The sequence below is a fragment of the Brachyistius frenatus genome, unplaced genomic scaffold (assembly GCF_029030835.1).
Source record: "Brachyistius frenatus isolate BFR_SWC_R1_liver_20210118 unplaced genomic scaffold, ASM2903083v1 Contig_44, whole genome shotgun sequence".
Classification (NCBI taxonomy): Eukaryota; Metazoa; Chordata; class Actinopteri; family Embiotocidae; genus Brachyistius; species Brachyistius frenatus.
The window spans coordinates 3,184,643-3,210,482 of record NW_027210643.1 but is presented as its reverse complement, the minus strand read 5'-3'; the positions used below and the strand labels follow the sequence as shown (position 1 = coordinate 3,210,482).

At 40.4% G+C, this 25,840-nt stretch overlaps 2 protein-coding genes across 2 annotated transcripts in view; one reads left to right on the top strand and one right to left on the bottom strand.

The window, feature by feature from the left end:
- Positions 1 to 381: 381 nt before the first annotated feature.
- On the bottom strand, positions 382 to 14,842 carry agbl5 (AGBL carboxypeptidase 5). The gene is made up of 17 exons (XM_069703159.1): positions 14,743 to 14,842; positions 13,053 to 13,347; positions 12,724 to 12,895; positions 12,447 to 12,613; positions 12,100 to 12,277; positions 11,772 to 11,950; positions 9,699 to 10,233; positions 9,323 to 9,492; positions 8,694 to 8,829; positions 8,314 to 8,525; positions 7,987 to 8,189; positions 7,169 to 7,345; positions 3,241 to 3,383; positions 3,050 to 3,102; positions 2,714 to 2,907; positions 1,250 to 1,383; positions 382 to 1,136 (listed from the first exon to the last, which is right to left on the bottom strand). Exons 2-17 carry the CDS (start codon positions 13,265 to 13,267, stop codon positions 1,059 to 1,061), a joined length of 2,946 nt encoding a protein of 981 aa, XP_069559260.1. The 5' UTR covers positions 13,268 to 13,347; positions 14,743 to 14,842; the 3' UTR covers positions 382 to 1,058.
- Positions 14,843 to 15,868: 1,026 nt separating this feature from the next.
- Positions 15,869 to 25,840, top strand: part of LOC138623502 (poly(A) polymerase type 3-like) — a 28,224-nt gene continuing 18,252 nt past the window's right edge. The window contains exons 1-16 of the mRNA XM_069703054.1: positions 15,869 to 16,507; positions 16,868 to 17,038; positions 17,176 to 17,242; positions 17,349 to 17,430; positions 18,090 to 18,199; positions 18,287 to 18,340; positions 18,451 to 18,562; positions 18,709 to 18,798; positions 19,734 to 19,872; positions 20,128 to 20,200; positions 20,321 to 20,441; positions 20,662 to 20,746; positions 22,045 to 22,098; positions 22,268 to 22,387; positions 22,497 to 22,603; positions 22,690 to 22,922. Coding sequence (XP_069559155.1) covers positions 16,500 to 16,507; positions 16,868 to 17,038; positions 17,176 to 17,242; positions 17,349 to 17,430; positions 18,090 to 18,199; positions 18,287 to 18,340; positions 18,451 to 18,562; positions 18,709 to 18,798; positions 19,734 to 19,872; positions 20,128 to 20,200; positions 20,321 to 20,441; positions 20,662 to 20,746; positions 22,045 to 22,098; positions 22,268 to 22,387; positions 22,497 to 22,603; positions 22,690 to 22,922 — 1,626 coding nt within the window. The 5' untranslated portion in view covers positions 15,869 to 16,499. The remainder of the gene's footprint in view (positions 16,508 to 16,867; positions 17,039 to 17,175; positions 17,243 to 17,348; positions 17,431 to 18,089; positions 18,200 to 18,286; positions 18,341 to 18,450; positions 18,563 to 18,708; positions 18,799 to 19,733; positions 19,873 to 20,127; positions 20,201 to 20,320; positions 20,442 to 20,661; positions 20,747 to 22,044; positions 22,099 to 22,267; positions 22,388 to 22,496; positions 22,604 to 22,689; positions 22,923 to 25,840) is intronic.

Here is a 25,840-nt window from a genome sequence, read left to right as displayed (position 1 = left end):
CATCTGCAGAGCATGATGTTGCCACTGCCATGTTTCATGAGAGATGGTGTCACGAGGGCAACTTAGGTTTTGAGGGCCGTAGGCTAATTTCAAAGCACAATTTTTTTTTCCATTTGTATTAACTCCTAGATATATTTGGAGATTTTTTTTTCAATAACTTTTTGATTAGTGTCCTTTCAGATACAAGAGTTTTTATCCTATAGTCACTTGCAACACATGGCTCACACAAAGGTGATCACTATTTAGTACGAGAGCTCTAAAAACAGCTTACAGTGATAAATTAGGTCTCTTAAAATACAGAAATAAAATTGTTGTACAGTTCAGTATTGATTTTTTTAAATTTCTCTGGTGATCAGTGTCACAAAACAAACAATGAAAAAGTCCACAGGAGGGGGGCACCCTTTTTATAAACAGTATATGCAAAACACAAAAAAATTCAGAATAATTACACACCTCACTCACACATTTATTACTAATGGAAATTATGAGGTTATAAAGGTGCTGCCGTGCTCATCAGTCTGAATATAAATCAGCCCTTTGCTGTAATAGTACAAGCGGTTGACTGAAAATATTTCTCAGTGCATTACAGTATTGGTCAGAGTGCAGTTAATGTCTTTTTGGGAGAAGGGTGACAAAAACACAAATGTGAGGGACAGTGATGTTAAAGGATATTTCAAGTGCACAGATTATGGATAATGGAAACGTGGATGGGGAAAGTTTGTGCTACTCCCCATACCCCGGCTACTGTTGTAGCGTCATGGAGCAAGGCACTGAAGCCTCAGCTGCTCCAGTAAAATGTAAAAAGTTGCTCAGTGGTTGAACTGGGCAGCTCCGGCTTCTGAATGTTGCACAGCATGGCGGGAAAGAACATACTTGCTTAGAAACTGAATAAAGATAAAATTGTTGTATTGCACATTATCCTGCCCAAAAATAATCCTCCTTTGATGATATGTCTCCTCTCCTTTCAAAGTGTTAAACTGTTTTGTGTACAATATGGGTTCACAGTAAGCAAAAACAGATGTACGATATACACGTGCCTCTCGTCCTCTGTGCAGCTCCTACGCTTCTCCACACAGGGTCACTGTCTCACACATGTTCACAGCTTCAGGCGCAGGCATCACTGGAGCTTCCTCAACCTTTAAAGACAACATCATGTAGCCGGGTCAGATTTTAGTCATTTTATTCAGTCATGTTCTGCATTAGCTTCCCACTGAATGTACACTAATGCTGTTTAAGTCTGTGTTTTCACCTGTTGCAGTGTTTCATCTGCCTCCGCCGTGGTTTCTATGATCGCATCTCCTTTGCAGTGGAAACTCCTGTCTGTGCTCTTATTAGTCAGTGCCTCTGAGGCCAGCTGTAAGGTCCCTTCTTTCTCTGATATACCTGTGGAGTGAAATAAAGCAGTGATGTTAGCTGTGAACATGTGGGGGTTTCCAATATTGGAGACAGAAACTTCATGCAGACAATTTCTTCCATAATTCTGGGACGCTTGCAAAGGAATCAATACTGAGTGGTGTATTCATGAAATGTCACAGCCACAGGCGATTTTGAAGGTCAAGTCGGTTGATGATTCACTGGCGCTAATCAAATCTAATAGTCTACAGACATACTTGGGTCTCTGCTTAGGCAGAGCAGCGCTGAGTTAAATGTCGGTATGTAAACATGCTTTCAAGGATAATACGAGCATGCTAATGTTTAGAACGTATAATGGTTAAAATACTCATCAGCTTAGTTTAAAGGACCATTGCGTAACATTTAAGAGATCTATGAGCAGAGATGGAAAATACTATTCAGTATTATGTTTTTATTCATCAAATAAAACAAGTAATCTTTGCGTTAGTCCTGGTTTAGAATGAGCCCTTCAGATAAACGTAGGGAGTTGGTCCTCTTTCACAGAGCGCCATGTTGCACCGCTTTGTGCCTACAGTAGCCCAGACAGGACAAACCAACCACTGGCTGACAGGGTCTTTTGAACTTTTACCTCATCGTAGGATCTCCTGTACACTACATACAAGAAGGGGTGTTCAGTGGGTTGAATCTGTGACCTCACAGCTACAGACCTTTAAATCCTACACACTCCTCCACCGTGTTAGCCCTTTAAGTACTGTTAATTAGCACTGAACTTAAGAGTACATCAGGTGCTGGAAACGTCTGATGATAGTGCCAAGTTCGGGGATCACCAAAGTGATTACAAGGGGGATTTGAGCATTTTGCTCCACATTTCAAATCAGTAGCCGTCGAGGACAAGATATTTCCCTTGAAGTAAAAAATGTTCACCTCGTAATGGTGCAAGAGTAAAACTCATTTCATCACCTCGGGACCATGAAAGAGTGAACGAAATTTAGTGCTGGTCGTTCAGGTGAATGTAGAGATTTGAGCTGCTTGGGGTGCTGGCTGAAAAGTCAGAAGGATTCACCCTCTGGGAGTTCAGGCAATCCATCCTACAGTTGATAAGATGGTTCAGTTTAGACTAAAAAGGTCGACTGACTTCATATATTCAGGGACATCAACACTGTAGTCGTATGTAGATATCAGTCAAGAGTTGTATGTTGTTATAGGAATGGGCATTTTTTTTTTTCCTTTAATGTCATGTAAAGCCCACCTTTAACATGTTTGCCACCTATTCAATTTTGACTAATGCAAACATTGGTCAGTTAATCTCTCCACTCTAGGCTAAAAAAAAAAAACACAAATGTAATGTGTATGTACATGCCTGACAGTGACAGATGTCTGTGGAGTCCCGGTCTGAGCAGCTTCCACACCTTCATGGTGGCCGAGACCTCCTCATCTCCAGGTGAGGCTGGGTTATTGCTCGTGGGAGATGTTTTACTGTTGTGTGTGGGAGGGGTGTCACTTGACCCCGCGCTCCGGATGGGGATGCGGCTCATGTGGGACTTCAGCTCACACCTCGGCAGGCAACATAGAGGTTAACATTTTCATCACTTGCGCGGTGTTTCCAACATTGATTTTACTCAATTTTTCAGCCCTTCAACCCATGTTTGACTTCCTTGGCTTAAAAACATTCACAGATAGAAATGATTGGACTTACTTGCTAAATTTGATCGAGGAAAGGATGTGATGAGGCCCCGAGTCTTTCGCTGTCTGTGACAGATGGAGACATTACAGCAAGATGTCATAAACCAAGTGTAAATTGCATATATCTGAGAAAAAGTGGGAATTAAATAAGGTAAAGAAATGAGGAAAATTCGCTTTGTGAGTGAGCCGGCAGAATAAGCTAACCTCTCTGCAGGCCTCTGCGGGATGATGAGTGACTGTCAGAGTCCGGCCTCCTCTCCCTATACGCACAGGACGCATGGGTAAAGACATTCTGGCCCAGCCCGCTGAACTGGGTCCACTGGCCTGAAAGTCCGGGCAGCTGAGGCCTGTTAACCAGATGAAGGGACGTAAATACAGGGAATCGAGAGAAGAAAGGAGAAACAGTGGGAGGAAGATGGAACACTCGGAAATTAAGTTCTAACGATTGGCTGGAGGTGGAGGTATCAGTGATCATAGCTCAAATGTCCCGAGGCACCCCACAGTCTGTATCAGCTGTTTAACTAATTCTCATGTTATTTTCAAGCAGCTTTGATCTGTTTCTATACATGTAAGCTGAAAAATAAAGATTACACGCATACAGAGAGAGTCAAAAGAGAGCAGAGGACCCACACACAAGTACTAGCTCCCCGAAGGGATAGTTTTTATTCCAGAAGTTAAACAGAAAAGCGGTAAAAGACAGCAGCACATTGAAGAAAGGTGATACTTGTAAAGACGTTACAGGGACAAACACACAACCGCAGTCTGGTATAGAAGATTAGCACCACATTGAAGGAAACGGCACAATTCTCATAAGGAGCATAAAGCAGAGAGATCCAGAGAGAATGTGACGATGCATACAGTGTTTCCACCTAAAGCTGTTTTTTGTTGTTGTTGTTGTCATTTTTGATGAAGCTGTTTAAGCTTTCGGGTTGAAACAACTGAGACACAGGACATCAAAGTTCACAGTGTGAAAGCAGAATAAAACTACAGTATACGCTCCCTATTTTGCAGAGCATCGATCTAAACAGAGAGCCGTTCCCACTGTGTTGAATGAAGTGGGCATGGGCTACACAAAAACGCTCACCAGAGTGATTTTAAAGGAGCATTAAGTAAGACTTTTATGTCTCATTAAACTTTCAGACGGTTGATAGTTTCACTCCTGGCAACTTGTGAATTTATCACATTTTTCTTCCAGTCATATATTCACTGAACAATTCCATCCGTCCAAAAGGACGTTGCTCTTAGATAATAACTTGCAAATATCTGCTATAATTTGCTTGATTTTTGTTTCATAAAAAGGTCCACAGAAGTCCTAAATATGCCCCTTCAAATATATGTTCCAACAATATTATGTATAGTTTTTGTTTAAACATACAGTGTTTCAGGCCTGTATACTTTAAAAAGCCATGAATTATAAGTAAACTCTTCCCTTTCATCCTTTTCAAAGTTTCTCCAGATTAAAGACAGGTAAGGAGGAGGCAAAATGGACACTGTATGACATCACAATATGAGCAGAGCCTTCAAAACCTACTGTTTACAACAAAGCAAGGCACACCATAACTACAATATGTCACAGCACTGGTCAGACGGTAGCTAGAGCGAGGCGAGGCGAGGCCACGTATTCTGAAAGCTATTTTGATCCAATCGAATTCACGAACTGGTTTATTTGCTGCTCATAAACCTTTTTCTGAATTTTTAGTGCCAACTAAAATAGCTGGTCTGAAAATACAGACCATCATCAAGTACTTGGATGACAGCACACAAAACCGAATTACAGACAAATCACTACTAACTCCACGATTATTCAATGAGGTTTATATATAAACCAGGAACATGTGGTTATTTCTCACGTCTGCTAACCACAACATATATCAACTCTAACCATCGACAGCTTACTACATGCCTGCCAAGTTCAATTTACACAACATAACACATTTATCTGCTTGAATAAATAAAGAGCAATGTTTTCTTCATCACTTTGATGAAACAGAATTAATTAAACTCAACACTTTATTTACACCAAAACTGGAATCTTATTAGAAAATTATTAACACTTGCTAACTCTGACTTAGTCAAACTCTTGGAACACTGAACAAAACTAAATGTTGTATTATATGATATTGCTGGTTGGCAAAAAGCTTCATAAAGTAATCCCTTGTTATCCCAAAGCAACTGTAAGATTTCCACCATCCACGAGGGTTTAAGCCAGTGACGGTCCACATGAGGTTTCTGGGAGTAGGCTACTCTGTGAACATCATAACGTCATCATGACCAAGACTGGTCTGACACTGGAATGATACAGATTTTATAGCTATTACAGAATTAATAAACACAAAAATGAAACAGCAGACCTCGACAGAAGTCCTACTCTGAACTAACTCTAAATGACTACAGTGGGACGGTGTGATCAGCCTGCGACTTACATATGAACATTAGAGTGAAATACGAACACAGTAAAAAGAAATGAAAGATTAGAAGGTGCTTGGAATCATTTTACAGAAACCGAAGCGACACTATCTTCACTCTAATTCTGCAAAATCGCTCTCTCAAAAAATAAAACCAAGAAATAATTCAAAAATTAAAAGTGCAACATGGCAAAAGTCAAAGTATCTCATTTGAACTATAGCTGATTATCAAAAATTCCCATTAAAAAAAAACAAAAAAAAAACGAAAGTCTTTGCCACTTTGCAAAGACCAGCACAGTAATATGGTAATTCATCGTATTATGGTATTTAGCTTATTACTTGTATACAGACTTCTCCATGTCGTCCATATTATAATATTTCCAACATTAATGCTCTTAATATCTATCGTATATACTGAAAGTTCAAGGGGACCATACAGGTTAGATACCCAAGCAGCTGTCCCTTTTCACTAGACTAACACATTCACAATCTAACCAGTTTGCTTTGCTTAGTAAAGGAAAGTCACAAGATCAACACCAGAGGGCAGTGTGATTACCAGTCCTGGATTCAAGATTGGTGAGAACACAGAAACCATGAATTTTAAAGGAGCAGTGTGTAGGATTCAGTGGCATGTAGAGGTCAGATTGCAGATTGTGCAGGAGAATCTACAGCGGGCGTGAAACTGAAGACAAACGCAAAAGGCCCTCTTTAGAGGCAGTGTTTGGTTTGTCTGTTCTGGGCAACTGTAGAAACATGGCGGGTTACGTGGATATGTTTATATGAAGGGATAATTCAAAGCTAAAAAACACAACAAGTGTCAGGGAACTTCCACATTAGGTACAGATAATCTGTACCATGCCTGAATCCTTTTTGATGTCGTTCCAACAGTTAACCTAACAATGTAGTATTACTGTCGTCTGTCAGGTCAGGAGGTGGATGCTAGTGTCGAGATAAGCCTGGTTACGCAGATTTCTGAAGGCAGGTGCTTCAGAGAATTGCTTTTTTTATGTTTGAAAAAGTGACAGAAAGCTGAGTAATGCAGACCTTAGATTCTGAACAATGCTCCATTTCCTGATTTTGCTACTGCTAACTTTCACTTTGACTCCGCTTTTTCCAAGCTGACTGACTGTTCAGCATACAACGTTTCATTTTAACCAACGTCCAAGGCTTTGGGTTCTAACATACTCGGGTATGGTACAGAGCACCCCAAGTTTCAGGTGATTATACACCAATGAAAACATAGTTATGATTATTACATTCCATTTAGGGGGACTAAATTGTACACACTGGTCCTTTAAAACATTTCAGTCACTGTTGAGATTTGAGGAATACTTGCACTCTAAAGTGTATCATTTATCTTAAGGTGCTAATACTGCAGATACATGGAATTACTCAGATATGTGCAGAAAGAAAAACAATATTTGAGAAGAAGTTAGAAGAGCTAGCACCAATGTTGTTTCAGACACACACACACACACACACACACACACACACACACACACACACACACACACACACACACACACACACACACACACACACACACACACATTCCCAAAGTTTCACAGGTTAGATTCAGTCCGGGGTGGGCCCAGTTGGAGACTTGGTGGCCGGTGGAAGGCTCTGAAGGAGCAGGGGGCTCAGTTTGGAGAGCAGCCCGGGGCGAGGCAGAGCCTGCAGGGAGGGGAGCAAGGTGGAGAGGCTGGGGGGCTGGAGGGAGTACAGACCTGTCATACTGACGGAGGCCGGGAGGGGACAGGAGCCTGCTGCACACACTGAGGAAGACGAGGAGGAGGAGGAGGAAGGGGGTGAGAGTAGGGGACGGGTGGGTGTGTGGCTGTTGCTGGGAGACCGTAGGATGGAGCGGTGGTGGGGGGGGCGTCTCTTCTCCTGAGGCTTAGTGTCTACAGAGAGGGAGACACACAGACGCACACCTGCTCAGAGACATGCAGGGATTGTGTGCGCGCACAAACATAAAGTGGCTTTGTGCTGAGACTCCAATAAAATGCCAAAGGTGAGAAAAGTGATGAGATAAAGGATCAGAATCAACAATGGAGAATGTAAAGATGTTTTGGACCAATATGTTTCAAGAATTTGTACACCCATTGAATCATTTGGTCTCGGTGCTTCTGAAGAGGACTCATTCAAACTTTAAGTCATGTTGAGGTTTTTCTGAACAAGACTGACGTTGGAGGTGACAAAATGCATGCACAGACAGCAGCAGCAGCAGCAGGTGGGGTCATGCAGGGGTCATGCTGATGTTTCAGTTTATAATCATACAGGACATGAATGCACTTGTTCATGTCTCTAAAATTAAGCAAACCCTTGCCTGGGACCTGTTTTATATCACCATCAGAGTAAACCTGAAGCTGTCGCACAGACACTGACACATCAACCAGCTATGAGCCTTTGTTAACAACTCCAACAGCAGAAAGAGAGGACGGCAACAGGAAAGAGAAAAAGAGAAGAGCCCAGGATCACCTGAGGAGAGGTCATAGAAAAGGCCATCAGGTGACACAGGGAGATGGATGAGAGATCAACTTACCCCTGACTGGGCCGAGTGTCTTGTTGCCTCCTCGTCCGCTGGTGTGCATGCCGTTGTGCTGTGAGTGAGTTCGGGGCGGGGGGCAGCCAAAGGTAAAGCTCGGGGAGCTGTGCATCTTCGGGGAGGGCGTCTGGCTGCTGCTACTGTGGCTGTTGCAGCGCACGCGGCTCAGGGTGTTTTCCGATGCAGATCCAAACAGACAGCTGCTCGGAGTATCAAGACAAACACAGAAAGTCATGACCTAACTGTTATCTGTGAAGAGAAAACTAAGGACATTTGAAGTGTGCTCTCTCTTTGGGTTTAACAAAGAGATGTGTGTGAACTCACTTGTTGAAGCTCTTTGGCGGTGACACTTTGCTGCCATTGTGGTGCACTCTTGGAGGAGCATGGATGTGCGTGTTCAGGCCTTTGGTGTTGCGGACGTGCTTGAGGATCCAGGCTCGGAGATTTGACAGGCAGGTGTGCTCAGACAGCACCAGTCGTGGCCAGGGGTTACACTCTGCCATATCCAGGGCAGAGATAGCCACGGCACGTCCCACCTGACGCACAACATCAGCTGAGTTTACTGGAGAACTGATTTTCATTGGTACATTTTGTTTATCAAATGTCAAAAACTTTAAATCCACATTGCTAAAAAAACAACAACATGGGAGCAACAAACACTAGCTAGGAACTACCAGCTGGTGACCCAGTCTGTGTCATCCTACCTGCTCAAATATTTCTGGAGTGTATTTTGGAGGGAATGATGGAGGCGGAGGAGGGGTTGCCCGTCCGTTATCATGGCAGGCAGGTGGGATAGTGTTCATGGTTTTTCCTGTGTTATAGTTGCACTCCAAGGTGTAACTGGTAAATACGCAAAAAACAAAAACGTGACAAAAATATACATTTATTGACATTCAAGGTGATCAAATCATGATGGGCGAGACATTTAGTGATTAAACCATAAAATCATTTAAACACACACTATGTAACTTCTACCAGTAGCGGTCTCTCAGTCAAAACAAAAACAAAAACAAAAGATGGAGTTTGATGACATGCAACTAAATGAAATGGACCCTTATGTTAACTGAAATTATGGATTTCTTTGGGTTTGAACATTGTTGGACACATTTCCATGATATTAGTACTCAACTCAATAAAATACATAACATGGTCTGGTGGTTTCACAACATTTTGGTGTGGAAAAGTTACATATTATACCTTTACCTCACAAAATCATTTTGGCATGACTGTCGTTTTAAAACTTTCAAAAAGTTTTCAAAGTTGATGTGTTCTACCTGAACTAACTATACTGAACATGAACTGTTGAAATGGCATAGTTTGGACAATGTCTGACCTGTGTAGCAGCCCTATTGCCTTGTGAATGGCGACGCGACCGCTGCCTTCTTTCGACTGGCCGTCTCTCTTGTCTCGGGCATACATGTTTTTCTCAGAGAAGTTACAACCCAGGAACTCAAAGTGGGCAGAGTTGACAGCGATCAGTCTTGGATACAGCATGTTCTCTACCTGCAGAGAGAAGAATCAGAGTGCACAGAAACTTGGATGTAAGTGACTAAAAACATTTGCTGTGGTTACAGTTTGGGGATAAACAAACATATCAAGGACAAAACAAGTGTAAATCTTCTTGTTGTTGAAACTTGTTGCTAAAAAGCAACAACAAAATGTTGTTTGACAATTTCCCAAAAATGGGAATAAAATGTAATCATTTTCACCTGCTGGCTCTCCTCAGGAAGGTTATTTCCATACATGAAGCATCCGCGTTTAGAGGCATGGCCATGCAAGTCCACATAATAAGCCACACCCCCTTCATGGGGTGGCACTGATTCCTGTTCCTCCACCTGTGGTACTGCTACATCGGCAGCAATAGGATCTACAGTCTCTGGAGAACTTGATGAGCTATTCTTGTCTGCTTTCTCCATTTCTGTGGTAACCCAGGCATTTTCCTCCATCACCATGGGAACCTGTGGCTGCAAAGGATTCGCATCTTTCTCCGCATTTCGTTTGTTCAAACTGACCTCGAGGGCAGTGAGGGGAGGAGCTTGATGCTGATTGGCGGTTGGTTTAATATTGAGGAGAGCGGGCTGTGTGTGCGTGGGGCTGTTACAGTGAGTGCTCGACTGTGCGTTGTGCAAGCGGTTGTGTGTGTGGTGGTAGAGCAGCAGTGTTTTGGCTGCATAGATGGAAGGGTGCAGCTCAGGGCTTGGGTTCAAGTATTGTCTGTTTAAGTTCACACCTCTGGAATCAGTTCTTCAAAAAAAACAGAAAGATGACAGAATTAGAAACAGCTTTTTAACATTGATAATTAGGGTTATATGCCAGTTAGTCGATGGTGATGTTTAGATGAAGGGAAAATGGGACAGATGCACATAGATTTGATAATCAAAGAAGAGGCAGCAGCACACCCTTGACACACTGAGGTAGTGGTGTCATTGTTCACTGATATCCCTAATACATCAGTGACGTTTGTTTAACTGCGATCTGCTGAAAGGGTCAACACGTGTCATCCGACCTGGCTCTTCTAACCTCCTCATGACCAGCAATAGGTTAACATTAACTTAAGTGACCGGGCTGCGGTCGGCTTTCTGTTGTGACCTGATTTCTTTAATGTTTTGTATGGAGGAAAAAACTGTTCCCACAACCTGATTCAACTTGTTTTCTTCTGGAAACAGCTGTTTCCTTGCTCAAATATATGCATATAGTGGTGTCTTATATGCTTTTTAAAAGTGTGCATGTGCAAGACAAAGACTTCAGAGAGTATTGCTGTAAAGGTAAAGCAGCAGGGTGAAGCAGTTATCATGACACATAGCTTGTAATCAAAGTAATTTCCTCTAAAGTTCAACAAAAAACGAATAATTATTTGTAAAACTCAGACACATTTAGATTGTAAGAAAAAAACTGCATGCTCTCACTACAGTCTGTTGTATCACATGCTGTATCTCTATGTAGAGAGAAGGTTACCTGCTTTCAGTATTGGGCCTCTGCAAACAAGCCCACTATTCATTTGCTGTTATTACAAATGGGCATTTCAGAGAATGAACTGAAACTTGACCTTATGTGGAGTCTATTTTATAGGACATATCAGTGTCTTTGCAATGCATATAAATATGCAGCAGCAGACTTTCTGTGTTCTGGTTTCTGCATAAATATGTATAACCCGAGATTTCACTAGGGTGAAAGATTAAGGCTGTTAAGGCTATACAGTACCTGAGTCTCCTGCATGGAAGATATGTTTCTTATGCCAGCGCAATATAATACAGCTTTAAAAATAGATTTACAGTACATTGCAAATTAAAGGTGGTACTGTGAGAAAACAAGCGGCCGCTTGTGTGTTTTCTCACACTCAGTGATTGACTGGCGTTGTTCGCTGACTAAAACCATGAGCCAAAAGCAATGTCGATCATCTCACGCGAGCAACTGTTACCTGCCGTAACTGCAACCAAACTGTAACCTCTGTGTATCCCTGCAACAGGCTGAGCCATTTGTTAACATAAATAAAGCTTGATAAAGACAATGTTGAATCAATGAAACATGACAATACATAACGTCTCACTTCTGAACCCCGTAAATATCACTTCTCAAAAAGACTAGAGGAGCTGTGCACACTGCACTCAGGATTATTACAGAGAGAAAAGTCTTTTCATGAACAAGTGATACACCGAAACTGACAGCAACAAAAGGAATAATTATGTAAACCATTTATTCACAAGACAAGAATCTAAACCGATTTGGTTGCATCAAAAGACGCCGCATTGTTGTTGAGAGAATGGTGAATGTGGAATTCTTACCTGTAGTGTCCGCGGACCACCCCGTCCGGGTTCAGCATGGGAATGAGTTTGAACACAAACATGTTACGCAGCACGTTTGCACGTGGGTCATCTCTTCTTAGGATGAATTTCAGGAAACCGTTAAACACAAAGGATGAGGGAGTCTCCCCTGGGTGCACCCGACTGCTGAGAAAAAACACCTGCCAACACACGCAGACACGCAAATGCCAGGGGTCAGCTTCACCGTTCCGCCGTTACTAGGTGACTCCACAACGGCCTGAGCCTTAGTTGCTGTCATCAACGGCTGTAGGGGATAGTGACTGCGTGTTTATGCATGATTGAGTGATACCCTTTTGCTGGAGAAGCAGTGTGGCCTTGGAGTGTTGGCGTCAGGAAACAGCTTGGGCAGACGGGCTTCTCTCTCCTCCTGCATCCCGCTGCAGTTGGTCACAGTGAGGAGTTCCACCCTGTTGCCATCTAGAGAGTGGCACAGCAACTCCCTGTGGTAATACACAGTGCCCGGTGCACTGCGAGTTGGAGCAGACAAGGATAGAGATTGGTGGGAAAAAGTTTTAGAACATTGTACAAGTCCAAGGGGCAGGAAAAAAATGAAAAAAACAAACAAAACAAAAACAGCCACTAACAACACCTTCACAAACAACATGTATTTGGCGTTTGTGAGGCATTTATGTTCACCTGCTCGGACTGAGTTGAGCAGCATTGGGGTAGCTTTCATCAAACTGCTTTAGCATCTCCTGGCACTCATTGTAAGAGAACGGGAAGCAGAAGGAGAAGTAGGTGGTTGCCCCCCGTATCTCCAACAGTCGGTGAGTGAATGAAAGGATGAACTGGTTATCTACAATCTGGAGAGCAGCAGAAGAAAGGAATGAAGATGAGATATATTATTAGAAAGTTAATAATAGCCCGACTGACAGAACACTTCCTCATTGGCTTCTGATGCCCACATCCTGACCTCAGATGTGGGTCTGTCACGAATCCTTTCCCACCGGTTTTTGCCGGGTAAAGTGCGTACGAGAGGAGCCATGCCCTGGCTGTAGAGCTTCCTCTGATTGTTCATGTTCATCACATTGATCTTCAGTAACTTCCCAGGTGCTGCCCCACGCACACTGAAGAAAAACCATGATCTGAAAAACATAAAATCAATACGGGTTCCTATAAATCATGTGCCGTAGTAGTAAGGTTTGTATGCAGCAAGTAAAAGTAATATCTAAAAGGTGCCTTTTGCTGTCCTCTTAAACAATTAAGATAAAATATTTACGACAGGAGCAGAGATCTTGTTACCTGTTTCCATTCTCATGCTCTGTGCCGGCGCAGTCTGGCTGCGTCCACACATTGAACTCATAGTCGGGGGTAATGTTCGACCCTGAGGAGGAACTCCCAATAGAAGCTGTGTCAGAAGGAGGGCTGACGTTGCCCTTCTCCACCTTCTCCACACGGGCCAGATTCCCCGAGTCGAACTTGGAGCTAAACACAATATTACCAAAGCGAGCCTCCATGACTCTGAACTCTGACCTCCTTCAAATTTCTCTACTCAGGTTGTTCGTGAAGTGCCAGTCACAGGTCTGACATAGACAGCCTTTTCAGAAAATCAGAAAAACAACAACATAATCACTCTTAAAATATGTACATATAGAAAAGTAGAAGAAGGTGTGCTTGTGGTGGTACATCACTAGCCTGGTGTTGACAGACCAAAATCCCCCTGTGAATTATATGGCTCTGTCAATTTGCCATTATAAATTGTTTCCTAGTCATTGCATCCTACTGACTGTAGACCTTTGGTTAATTTTGAAACAATTGGGAGCCTTTAACTTCAGCATTGACCACCAGAGCTCCTGCAGCAACTACATTTAGGAAAAAAAATGCTTGACTTTAACATCATCCAACTGAGCCACCCTCACTAGTCCCTGATTGAACAGTCCTCAAAGTGGCTGTGCAAACATTAATGCCAACAGGATTTCCAAACTATAATCACAGCGAAGAAAACTGAAGCTGTGAGCAACAGGCTGATAACACCAAGGTGGGACGTTAGATGAAACGGGCTACATTGGAGTGATTTATGCATCCAGCAAAAGCAAACAGCCCCTCAGTCTTACATGGTGCAGCATTTTATTACAATAACACAGTGGCAACGCTACAGTATTCTAGGCAGCATGAACATATATGACAACATGTATATGTTTGTAAATCAGTTCTGATAGTCGTTACTGAATAGTAGAGTTTTATTTTAGAGGCTTCAAGCATAACTGAGTTATGTCTTACAGTGTATGGTTTTACTACTTGTCAGCATTTAATTAAGAGATATCTTGTAAATGACTACGCGAATATAAATAACTGACTTGCTTCGATGCCAGTCAACACGTAACAGCGACACCCCGAGGCCATTGAAGAAATTACAACCATGGCCACAAGCCAGTAACATACAACATTTTCTACAAAATAATACACAGCGTGAGCTTGACTCAAGAGGCGTTGTATCGCCGCTGAATGGTGGTTTGATTATACATCACGACAACGCGACTGCATTTCTGTCGAGCAACACAAAACAGCCTCCCTGTTGTCTGAATTCAGATCGGTAACAGACCCATAACAACAACAGCTGACCGACAAACGGAGCGCGGAGTAAAAAAAAAAAAAGAAAAGAAGGGGGGAGTGTAGTACACGCAGCAAGCGTTACAGTCGGTTCACTAAACGCTTTCGTTTCGCAATATTTACGCTATATCAGCGATCTCCGACTAACATGTTACCGTGCTGGTCTTAAGTGGCTCATGACATAGCGTTAAAGGTTGCACACAGCTAGCATTCGTCTCTAAGCTACCGAAGCTAAATCGGCAACGGAACAAGCAGTCGTTTCTCGAAACGGTCTTCCTAACAAACGCACGGTGTTTTTTTTTTTTATTTTTAATCTTTAAATGATGTCTACATTTGCTCTGTGCCGTTGCCTTTGCGTGAAAATGTGAATTATCAGTCTCACCCTGCTATTTTCGATCGATGTCCATTTTTTGTTTTCACCGTCCTTCTCAATCGTCAATTCATTGCTCTATGTGCTGCGTTCAGGTTCCTCTATGTGCTGCGTTCAGGTTCCTCTGGAGAAATGACGTCGCCTGGAAACGTCCTTGTCATGTACGTTAACAGTAACAGGATGTTTGTTGTTATTTCCGATACGGCTAAAAGTGGGCTAATAAATTGAGATGTATAAGTCATTATTATTTTTTTGTCTCTTTTTTTTTATTTTTATTTTTTACAGTTAGCCTTCAATGACAATAAAAGCCATAATTGCATTTATAAACATAAAGTATTAGTAATTAAGTCTCCAACTCTATTTGGACTCATTATAATGGGCCTAATGAACAAAAGTACTAAACCACACTGTAAAACAAACAAATAGACAAACTCAACAATAGTTTACAAATAAAGTCAACCTAATGATGCCTACTTCCTCACCCTGAATCAGGACTTGTTCTACGTCTCTCACTCCATCACTTAGCACGCAAGACCGAGCCAGCTCTGCAAAGCAGCATTGTACATTGCATCCTGACAAAAAACACAGGTCAAAGGTCACTGCCTCTGGCCACCATCTCACTGTTGACCAAAAATCATAATCAGGTTGGGATATCCGTGATCGTCATTGTCAGTTGACCAGTTGTTTATATACAATTTTTTAACAGCAGCTTTAAAAGCAGCCACAGAAGGATGTTGTCCTTCAGTATTTTAATTTTCTCTGAAAATCCACAAGGGGATTTACCGTAAAGAACTTAATGATAATTTTACTGGGTATAACATTGTAATGTTTGTAATAGTTTTTCTTGTTATCTTGAGTTCACCAATGTGGTACGATCTCATTTTCTCATGATGATATTTTTTTCTTTTATAATATATATATATATATATACATATCTGAACAATTATAATGTTTGTGATTAAGTAGACAAAAGGTGACTCACCTGTCAAGTATAGATGCTGACAGACTCCTAAAACTGAACCTTATTTCTTTGTATTGTGGTAAAATATTAGTTAGTAAGTTTGGTATGAAAGAAATAACCTGCAGTTTGGCAGATAGTCATAAACCCATTCTATGCGGTTTAAAATGAACTGAGGCAGATGTGGCATCTTTTGATTTATACAACATTTATTTGTATTTGTTAATACGATTATATAGTGAGAGACAGGCCTATAGACGAGAAATTGATAAATTGACCAGAGATTTGACCATCCTACTGAAAACAATGAAGCAGCAATATTAGCTTGAACTTCAAACATCTGGTAGTTGAGTTTCTGCAAGAGAAAGCAGCAGTTTTGTCAAAGTTAGTTTACAATCATACTGACACTTTTCATTTTAAATTTAAATGCCTATACTTCACGTCAATCTATATTTTTACAGTGTTGCTCCAAATCAGATGGACTAATAATATATTTTACAGAATATACATTAACACGTAGGTTAATAATCATTTATACTTAGAACAAAAATATAAAAGGCACTGTCCTCATACAAATTAAAAGAATGCGTACGTCATGTCACGTGTCTTTTTGTTTTTGTTTTCCCTGCTCACGTGCCATTGTTCTGGAATTCGTTCGCCGTGACGTCCGGTGAGCGCGCGATCTGACAGCCAGTGTCCATCTCGCCGCCGACCGTGACAGGCCCGCTGGAACTTCGCTGTGTTTTCACTCGGGAGAAAACACGATATCCGGAGCTCGTTATAAACAAACAAGTGTTTTACTGTTGCAGCAATGTCTCAGTAAGTACCGGTGTCTTGTTTTTTTGTTTGTTTTTTTCTTGTTAATTTCTTGTTTTTGTCAAATACGCAGATGTTAGCTTGAACCACGCTCCGGCTGCGGATGTAGCCTAGCTTAAAAACAAAAAAAACAACAACAAAAAACCCGAAAATCATCAGTACAGGTTGCACTGAATTTTATAAATGTTTTGGACCGGTATTGGTTCCTGCTCTTTACAACAACAAAAAAACAAAAAAAGAAAGAAGAGAAGACATTTCACATTTCTTAGCACAATTAGAGGCTCGAGTTTTATTAGATTTACACAGTTTCCTTCCTCTCAAGGTGTGTGACTATTACAATAACATGCTAATATCCCTGTTCAGTCCAAATCAGTGCCAAGCTACAACATCCTCAGACACACCCAAGTGTCATGGGCTCACTGGTCCTATCAGCCTGGATCTGCCTGAAGAAGCTGACTTGATCCAGACCAGAAAACTGATTGCAACTGTTAATTCATACCGTGTATATGAGAACAACTTTGAACAGCAGCACAGGTATGTGATGCTATTTTTTTTTTTTTTCCTGTCAGTTATTTCACATTTTATGCCAATGCAAGTGGTTGACCACAGATGTAAGTGACCGGTGCGCCTTTTCCTTCAGAGATGTTTGTAAATGTCTATTTCATTTGCAGAGAGATGGTTGTGAAACGACTGGAGTCCCTTTTTAAGGAGTGGCTCCAAGAAGTGTGTGAGGAAATGGTAATAACATTGTTAATTCAATCTTTTTTTATTTTTGTATGTTCAAATATGATACTGAAAACATCGTTGTTGCTTTGATTTCCATTATCATGCTTTTTGATTTTAGGGTGTACCCGAAGTGGTAAAAGATAATGTTGGAGGCAAGATCTTCTCGTTTGGATCCTATTACCTGGGAGCTCATTTAAAAGGTATTTATCTTGACCTTAAGATGCATGTTTGATGATTAAGATCATCCACCTGCCCAGGGACAACAGATGGAAATTAGCCTCTAACTTACTCTGGGGAAATTACTTTTAATTATGCGCTGTCCCTGCAGAAATAAACAATAAATCAAATTAAACTAATGTGTTTCATAATCATGATACTTTCCCCCCCCCCTTTCATTGGTGGATTAAATCTTCTGATGGTAAATATGATGGTCTACGAAAGGGTACAACAGTTACCAGTGTTTGGGAGTAACACACATGTAACAGCGTTATGTACAAGTAATTAGATTACAAAATAGATATAGTTGTAATCCATTACAATTACTGAGAAAAAAAAGTATTACAATAAATTCCATGTATTGTTTAACATGTTGGTAATTATGAAGGAGTTACATCCTAATATATATTTATTGGTATAAAGCTTGTATGTAGAATATCACATTCATTGTAATGCTTTGCATCTTTTTGCCTACAGAACTGTCTTCTGTCTACGTCTAGTCAGGCTCCATGTATTTGGCAGTATGCGCTCAAACTTTGAGCCTTGTTTTTAATTGGTTGTTTTGGTGTTGTTGCATCTGGAACACTGTTAGTGACTCATTTCCCTGACTTTTCTTTTGTATGAACCCGTGTTGTTCTGACAGATGCTGACATTGATGCTCTCTTTGTCGGACCTGGATTTCTTGAGAGAAAAGACTTCTTCACTTCCTTCTATGAGAAGCTGAAAGCTCAGGAGGCGGTCAAAGACATACGGGTTAGTCATTTAAGTGATTCGTTGCAAATAAATGGACGGCACATTTTTCTCCTTAGTCCAAAAGACTGACAATATTGTTCTCCTCAGGTCATTAAAGAGGCATATGTCCCTGTCATCAAACTGTCCTTTGAAGGCATCCAGGTAATTTGGCTGGAGAAAGACATGAAGAATTCTGCTGTCTGCAGTGTGCTTCGGTTAAACTCTGGTTTGCATTTGTCTCAGTCGTTGTTTTTGTGCTCGTTACCTTTAAGATTGACTTAGTCTTCGCCCTTGTGGCAGAGAGGAGTGTCCCTGAAAATTTGGACCTCCTCAACAACAAAGTGGTGAAGAACATAGGTAACATCTGCGTCAGAAGTCTAAATGGTAAACATCAGATTAAAGATTGCTGGTCTGAAATCCTGCAGCGGTCGAACCTGACAGGCCTACCTGATTTGCCTTCTTCTTTCTTTTTTTTTTTGGACTGTGACAGTTTCTGTATCAATCTTTTTGTTTATTCTGTTCTTTTGAAGGCTACAGAGTTACAGCGGAAATCCTCAGACTTGTGCCTAATGTTCACAACTTCCGACTCACTTTGAGAGTCATCAAGCTATGGGCCAAACGTGAGTTAAACATTACAGTTGCACATGTCCGCAATCTCTTCTGTCCCGTTTTGGCTTTCATTCAAAGCAAGCAGGATTACACGTTGTTGCCTGCATCCAAAATCATTCCATATTTGCCTTACATTAGTACCTTTCTGTCTGAAGCGTAAATAGACACACGATATGCTGTCTATACAACTTTACACAGTTATTTTGGGCAAAACTATTTTTCTTTTTACTTTACCAGTTCTCGTGTTTTCCCAGTGTCTCATATACTCGTGAATATTTGTCTTGTCCTGTGTACATTTGCGACCAGGCAACCACAGCCCAATCACTATATTGCAGGAATAAACAAATGTATAGTTTAACTTCACAAAGTTGTCAATATCCTAAACAGGCACATGTTCAGGTGTCTTTGTGGAGTCATCACAACCAATGACAAGGCAGAATGTATCCAAGTCAAAATTAAACCAGCTACTCCCTCGAGGAGTCCTTTGTTGGATGTTTTTTTTTATTTTTTATTTTTTTTTATAGATCTCCTCTGTGAAAGCTGTATATCTTTGTAAACCTGCTTTGTGATATAAGCCTATGGATTTGTTTTCATATGCTTTACTGCATATTCTATTCTTTTGCACCAATTTTACATAAAAAAAGTAAAATTAATAAAGTATATATCTATCTATCTATCTATCTATCTATCTATCTATCTATCTATCTATCTATCTATCTATCTATCTATCTATCTATCTATCTATCTATCTATCTATCTATCTAAAATATAACAGTATTAGGAAGCTGTTATACTGTGAAATAAACCAGCAGATATTTCCAATATTTTATATTTAAAACCTCTCAATTTGCAGCAAGTATTATAGAGAGTTAGAGTATGTTATTGGTGGTTAACATTATACACACCGAGGTTTTAATCTTTTTCCTGGCACCTCATTTACCTCCAGAGCGTAACATTTACTCCAACATGCTGGGCTTCCTGGGCGGTGTATCATGGGCTATTTTGGTGGCCAGAATTTGTCAGGTGTACCCAAATGCAACATTGTCCACCCTGGTGACCAAATTCTTCAAGGTCTTCTCTATGTGGTGAGTTGTCCCTGCACACTTCTGGTTTCCTTGTTACATGAAAAAAAAAAAAAAAACATTAAATTGGGTTTAAAACTCAGTGGCAACAGAAAATGCAGGCGTTATGTTGGATGACATTTTTTTTTTTTTTTGCCAAAGTTGATATCATTGTTCAGATGTTTATAATGTTTCACTCTGAGGGTTTAGCTGCATGTTAATGCTTTGTAAAAGTTGCAGATGAGGATCAGTTTATTTATAAATCTTGCTTTGTTTCAGGGTGTGGCCGATCTCAATTCGCTTGCGGGAAGTAGAAAACTGTGACTGCAACCTTCCTTTTTGGGATCCCAGGGTACGACCTGAGCAGGATGCTCACCAGGCTATAAACGCAGAACCACACCAGTCACGTAATTATTAAATATGTCCAAAAGCACAAGTAAGCTGAAAATGCTATGTTCTTCTGGATTTCCAGGTTAATCTACATGACCGCTACCACCTCATGCCCATCATCACCCCAGCATACCCACCGCAGAACACCTCGGTCAACGTGTCTCCCTCCACCTTTACCATCATAACAGAGGAGATCCAACGAGGTGTGTAGTCCCTTTGCTCATAACTAGCCAAGAATGAGCACATACTTTTGCAACTATGTGTTTATGTATTTACTGGTCCAATAAATACACGCAAACTTGAATTACTGTACTGTAATCTTTGATTTTTACGCTCACAAATTCAGGGATTTTATTCTGTAAACAAAGGGATGGGAGATTGTTTGATGTAGACTTTAACAAGCGTTTCCTTTTTCGTTCACAGGCAACGCCATAGCTGAGGAAATACAGCGGAAAAAAGCAAACTGGCACAAACTATTTGAAAAAACAGACTTTTTTGACAAATACCAGTATGTATTAAATTACCTAGAAATAAAAATTGCCATGAACAGAATACACTTGAATTCTCATTACTTTCTAAAATATTTACCATGTACATCTGATAGATTTACTTCTTCTGCCTTTTGTGATTGTCCAAGTTATGCCTCCAAATTAGGAAGAACTTTCTGTTTGATGTTCTTATTTTCTTAATGAATACATGGTTTTAAAAAGAAAAACTTGCTTTTCAAATTTTCTGCATAATCATTTTGTTTTCAGCTCAAAATCAAATTTTATTATGACTTTGTGTTCCATTATCTGGTTTTAATGTTTAAAAAGCACTGTGTCTTTTAACTAACGCAATGTCTTGAATGCCAATTATATACTCAATGTGCAGAATAAGTTTTGCCATTAATTTCACGTTAATCTCTTAATTTGATGTACTCTTGAGTCTGATCTAGTCATTTGAAAAGTGGATTATCTTTTGCTTCGGACTGTGCAGGATTTACATTTGTATCTGACTTTGTTTAATTCCAGTTGTTGTATGAGTATGCTTTGTGTGTATGCAAGTTTTTCCTGAAGTGTATTGGAAGTCATTTAAGAAGAAGTGGATGATCTGTTGTTTTTTGTGCAGATCTATGTATTCTTTTATGTCATTTCTAAGCTCTGAGTATGTTACTTCAGACCTAATTGTGCATGTAACATTGACGGTTGAGTACTGGTTGCTTTATTGGATTTGCAGACCAGGTTTTTCTGGACTGAAACCGTTGTACATTGCTGAGTGTTGTGTTGATGGTTTGAGCGCCTTATATTCTCTATCTGGTGTATTTCTTCATTGTTTTCTCTGAACTCTTGTGGAGTTTCTGTCAATTCTGCAGTACTAATATGTTGTCTTGGTTTTAAATAAATCTGACACGTGCTCTGATTTCTCTATTTTTGTACTGCAAAAAAATAGTTTTTTTTTTAATGGATTACACAATAAAATATTAATTTGAAAGTCAGAATTGGCAGAATATTCTGTATAGCTAATGTGTCATCATCAACTTTTGGAGGAAGTTTTGTTTGTTTTAAAATTAAGTTGCCTATATAATTCAACAAGTATTAATAGTATTAGTAAGTATTAATTTTTAGGTTATTACCAATGTAATAAAGGAATAGAACTACATATAAGTGGCTATCATTACTGTGTAAATAAATGTAACACGTGTCCCCTAATTATAGTGTTATTCATTGTAGCATGTGACCAAGTTAAACAGTAATTATAACTTGCATGTATACAAATGTACAATGCTGAGCTGCCAATTGTGATTGTTTTGTGTCATGTTTCAAGGCATTATGTTATATTGGAAGCTTCGTATACTACAGAGGAGCAGCATCTTAAATGGTGAGTACAAAGTAAAACTGGAACAGATGTAAACATCTCTCCAGATAATTTCATAATTTATGCGTTCGTGTGCGTTTCTCCATAGGGAGAAAAACAATTAAATATTTCAATTCCAGCTACTGTAGTGTTGTTCCTCTTTTTGAAATTTCTCTTTTGTTCACTGTGGCAGGGTTGGCCTGGTGGAGTCGAAAATCCGACTCCTGGTGGGAATTCTGGAGAGAAATGTTCACGTTGCTTTGGCCCACGTTAATCCAAAGTCTCTTCCTGGACCCTGGAAGGCCAATAAAAAGTAAGGACATGTGATGTTCTGGTTCTATTTTAACTGTTTGATTCTTATTTTGGTAGTTTTACATGTTTCACTTCATCACCTCATTGGCATGTTTTTATATCTGGTTCAGAGATGGAAAGAGCACAATGTGGATCATTGGACTCGTCTTTAATACGGAGGAATCTAACAAGCAGAAAATAGATCTCACCTGCAGCCTCCAATCTTTCACCAGTACTAGTAAGCTTTTTTTCTGTCTCTCTTTTTAAATTCAGTACAATTGTCTGACATTATAAATCATATTTTTTTATTTGGTGTTGTTCCAGTCTACAGCCTGGCAGAGAGCTGTAAGATATATGAAGAGGGGATGACCATATCAGCCAAATACATGGACCAGGACCTTTTTTACAGTCCAAAACTGAAACCCGGAGTGACCCGCCAATTCCCGGCAACAGAGGCACTTTGTTACACGCCAACTGTCAGTGCAGCCAAACAAGGCACAAAGAGAAAAGAATTGCCTCAGTCTGAGATGCCAGCCAAGAAATTCAAAGCTCACAAGGTTTGCCAAACCACTTTATGCTTTGTTGATGAAAACATTGATTGATTTCTAATGTGAAAATGTCTTCAATCTTAACGCCGTCATTTTAAAGCTTATATATATTGTCGTATATCTTTCATGCGATGAGTACAAAAACCAAACAGTCAAAAACTAAAGTTTTATGGTGTGTTATCCACTGGACTATTTCTTGGCCAGACTCGGTTACTTCCAGCACTCTCCACTGGAGTGTCTGGCAACCTCACACTGATGACAAGACTCCATGAAGTCACTCTGCCGCCAGGAAATAGTCTGGCACATCACCTCTGTAAATCCCAGACCATAATATTTTTCAACTTTTTAACATATTACAAATGTTTGCTCGGTCTACTTTTGACAGAGCATAAGGTGGAACCTCATTTAAAGTCCATAAGGTAGAAATAAAAATGTGTTTATTACACAGAAAAATATTTTAGTAACCATTCAGCCAAATTTGAATGATTAAAAACATCAACAAGGTTTATGAAATGAAGTTATAATCATGAGAAAATAAGCAAGATTCTCCGCTCTTAAACACTTGGGGGCGTGTCTGCTGAAGGCGCTGAAACCACCCTGAGTGTTGGGGATGGTGCCGCCTCTCTGAAACGGCTGTCCTGAGAAATTGATGTTCCATCAAGCAGTTTTATAGGATTTGTTCAACCTTGCATGTTCGAGCCACCAGAGCCAGATTCTAGTTGCGATTAGTCCAACTCTTTTTAATTCCATCATCCTTTGTAAATGGGCATTAGAAGAACAAACTTTTCCTGTAAATTCTGGCAGCCAGGGAAGACACATTTGTGGGTGGCGGCACACAAAGCTAGAAAACTGTTCACTAGCAGGAAGCCTATAGCAGGTGTAACAGCTCGGGACAACCATCGACGCTATTGCACTTTGGGTTTTTTTATGCTGGTTCCTGAGTTAGGGGAGGAGTCATGCAAAGTATAGCTCATTTCTGCCCGCCCAAAAAAAATCCTTAGCCGAAAAATGATGAAACGGTCTAACTACACAATTCAGTATAATATGGGTTTCAGTCTTTTCGCCTTTTTTTTTTTTTTTTTTTTTTTTTTAACATTTCTAATGTGTTTAGAAGCACTTAAACATATAGGCACTCTCAGCCTGAAAGTCAATAACTGTATTTCCCGAAATTCCTGACCAGTCTTTCATCTTCTTCCCAACACAGGAATCAGCGTCTGTGACGAACGGATCATTTGTCCCAGTGCTCCCTCCGAGCAAGCCTGCTTCACACGTCACTATTCCACCGGTCACAAAGAGGCCTCGTTCTTCCCATGTAGAAACTTCCCAAAAGGAGTTAAAAGCTGCAGAGAATCCAACTCAACAGGAAAAAAATGCCCGCTCCGAAATGCCCTCTACAGGAGTCTCGCTCAGTAAGAGTCTGTCTCCCAGTTTCAGGCCAACTGGCACCAAGAGACATCACACTCCTGAGACTGCAGAGACCCCATGCAAGAAATCCAAACGTGCCCTGGTATGTTAAACTATCCTCAAAGGTGATCTGTTAAGTTAACATGCACCATTATAGAGTATACATACCCTCTCAGTTTGTAGACCTAGTACTAGTAAAGATATTTATATATATATATATATATATGTTGCTTCACTGTCTGCTCCTTGCCTATCAGGATCTGTCTGCTGTCAAGCTGTCTGACTTGCCCTCCGGCCCCATCAAGCCTGTTCCATTTGTAAAAAGCGCCATCAAACTTCATCTCCTCAGGTAGAGCATAGAATTATAAGTAGAAACCTCTCCCTGCTTCCCTCTAGCTGTACAAACTTATTCTCCTACAGCGCATGAGATTCACCAAAGGCCTGTTTGCCAGGTAGACTGATAGAGCTGTGACGAGTGTCGTCTTTTCACCACAAGAGGGCAATGAAGCCTTTCTGCTCAGCCACAGCAGAGCCATGGGCACACAGATCTACTGTTCAAAGAGCAGTCACTTGGTGACAGCAAAAAAAACAAAAAACAAACCTGATGGATTGGAGTGATGGCAGCATCTTTACATTCATTCTTTACAAATGTAAACTGAACTGAACTTCCAGGAAGGAAAATAAGAATACTGAATGCTTCTGCAAGTTGATTTGGACTCTGGATAATAGTAGTGATGTGCTGATTAATAATTTCCTGATGTATTTATGGAGATGATCTCTAATGTTGTGCTTTTAAAAATAATATATAATTATATTTGTCTTTTTTTGGCGCCGTTTGATGATTTTCCTGGAAGTGCTGCTTCCGGAAGATAACGTTTTGTCAGTTGACCTCTGTGAGCTCTCCGCTGAGTGAAGCTTTTAAGTCATCTGTTGTCTTTGATTAACTGTAATTAATGACAGGGAGAAACTAACATCACTCATTATTGGATGGTAATTGTTTTTAGGCCTTTTTTTGGATGAAGAGGATAATAGCAAGTATACTTAAGACTGGAGTGCTGCAGAAAAATCACACCATTAACTACACACACAATGTAGTGCAGACAGCAAGATGGACTTTGTTTATTAGAGTGACTACACCTTGTTTAGCACAATGTAGTCCCCCATAGCAAACATAAATAACATCTTCAGAGGAAAAGTATAACAAACTGCCCCGCTGTCTTACAAGTTACTTTCACATTTGGTTTAAATAGATTTCCTTTTTTTTTTCTTCACTCAATGTCTGTTAGGACTCTCTAATTAATTACATTAAATAGGCGCAAGACTTCTTTAATGCACCTGAGCCATCAGAATTTCCTCATCAACCAATAATGTGAAATGGATTCTGAGTGCTCGAGGGAGAGCAGGAATTAGATAACAATGTTGACCACTTTATGACCTCTTAAGTGTACAATCCATTGTACCACAACTTGTAAAACTGTCATGCAGAATTGTATTTTGAAAAAGAGCCTTAAAGCTACTTTTGT

Excerpts from the sequence above, each read along its gene's own strand:
- agbl5 (XM_069703159.1), bottom strand. The coding sequence starts at position 13,267 with ATGGAGGCTCGCTTTGGTAATATTGTGTTTAGCTCCAAGTTCGACTCG. Across the intron at positions 3,103-3,240 it reads CCGCAGAGGCCTGCAGAGAG|ACAGCGAAAGACTCGGGGCC; the intron begins GTTAGCTTATTC and ends CATCTGTCACAG. Across the intron at positions 2,908-3,049 it reads TCCTCGATCAAATTTAGCAA|GTGTGAGCTGAAGTCCCACA; the intron begins GTAAGTCCAATC and ends TTGCCTGCCGAG.